This window comes from Rhagoletis pomonella, unplaced genomic scaffold (assembly GCF_013731165.1).
Source record: "Rhagoletis pomonella isolate Grant_MI unplaced genomic scaffold, Rhpom_1.0 Rhpom_scaffold_27492, whole genome shotgun sequence".
Lineage (NCBI taxonomy): Eukaryota > Metazoa > Arthropoda > Insecta > Diptera > Tephritidae > Rhagoletis > Rhagoletis pomonella.
This window is the reverse complement of record NW_023485929.1, coordinates 1-1,378: the sequence shown is the minus strand read 5'-3', so window position 1 is coordinate 1,378 and position 1,378 is coordinate 1. Positions and strand designations below refer to the sequence as shown.

The 1,378-nt window shown below is 35.9% G+C and overlaps 1 protein-coding gene across 1 annotated transcript; it reads right to left on the bottom strand.

Annotated features, from left to right (window-relative positions):
- Positions 1-3: 3 nt before the first annotated feature.
- LOC118732770 lies at positions 4-1,372 on the bottom strand. The gene is made up of 3 exons (XM_036461883.1): positions 1,193-1,372; positions 151-648; positions 4-74 (listed from the first exon to the last, which is right to left on the bottom strand). The coding sequence occupies exons 2-3, from the start codon at positions 613-615 to the stop codon at positions 12-14; spliced, it is 528 nt and encodes a 175-aa protein (XP_036317776.1). The 5' UTR covers positions 616-648; positions 1,193-1,372; the 3' UTR covers positions 4-11.
- Positions 1,373-1,378: the final 6 nt, after the last annotated feature.

Genomic DNA, 1,378 nt, shown 5'->3' with positions numbered 1-1,378 from the left:
GAGCCAAAATCTTAAAAATACGCCATGAATGGATTCTTCAGCTTGCTCCGACCACATTCCGAAGCTGTCGTTGCCTAAAAAATGCAGACAATGTTCCAAATGATTTAGAAGCACGTGAATTTTTAATGTTTCCGACATTTCTGTGCTTACATGATTTTTTAATTCTGACCCAACTGACAAAGCAGTCAACCCATTGGTGGAGTTTTTTTCACTCAATACATTTAAGGTATGTGCTCTCCCTTGTATAACTTTTGGATGGCTGGTTGCCCGAGCAGTGAGCCAGATATAACAAGAGCATGAAGTTGTTCTTGTTTCTTTTGTCGAATCTTCATAGTTAGACATGTTTGGAAGAGGCCGCGTTGCATTTGGTATATCCTTATCTCGGTCACAGAGAACCCTACGACATGTACCACAAATGCCTAATGGGAACTTCGAATTGGTCAATCTAAAATTTTCACTAACGTATTTTTTAATAAGACACTCCAATTTTCCGGTTATATTAAATTCTGAAGGTTTTGACGATCCGAATTTAATCTTTCTCCCACAAGGCGCGCACACTTTAAATCTGTTCTCTTCGTGATTACACTTATGTTGCGGATGACTTATAGAAGACATGATGTGCAATCAAATAGCTTACACCAGAAATATTTGGGGTGTTCACAATTCGTTCCAAATAGTGTCTCAAAATGTAGACGTCTACATTTTAAGACGTTTTCTAACCGTAAAATCTGTGGTGTTGTTGTTTCCCATACAAAATTGGAAAACGACGCCGTCTACATTTTGTCACACTCAAAGGTATGTTTTTTACGCGTCTACATTTTGCAACCTCGCAGCAGGGTTGCATTATGGCAATACTAATCGCATTTTTTTTTATTTATTGGGCACGTTTTCTGTATTTGCATTTAATTTGAGCGCAATTTCTGATGAAAAGAAACAAATCAATGCAAAGAAATAACAAATATTAGGAATTGGTAATTAAGTTAAATAATAACAATTTTTCAGAAACAAAATCGAAAGGCGACATATAAAAAAGCACGCAAAGAAGAAATGTCTGGCAACACCAGCAAAGTTTTGAGACGATTTTGCGACGACTGCTAGAAAGGGGTGCTCACAGTTTGATGCTAAAGATGTCTCAAAATGTAGACGTCTACATTTTCAGACACAATTTGGAACGAACTGTGAACACCCCAATTATCATCGAGAAAAATACTATCTGTTTTTTTTTACACTAATATACAAAACGATAACTTTAGAATACTCTGTTCAACAAGAAATACTAACAATTGCAGTTAAATTTTTTCCAAATTTTCATTTGACAATATTTTAGGCATAGGAGCAGATATGATTTTAATTCCAACTGCATAATGGTGTATGGGTG

Coding starts and splice junctions, on each gene's coding strand:
- LOC118732770 (XM_036461883.1), bottom strand. CDS start 615: ATGTCTTCTATAAGTCATCCGCAACATAAGTGTAATCACGAAGAGAAC. Junction 75..150: donor GGTCAGAATTAAAAAATCAT/GTAAGCACAGAA, acceptor TGCATTTTTTAG/GCAACGACAGCTTCGGAATG.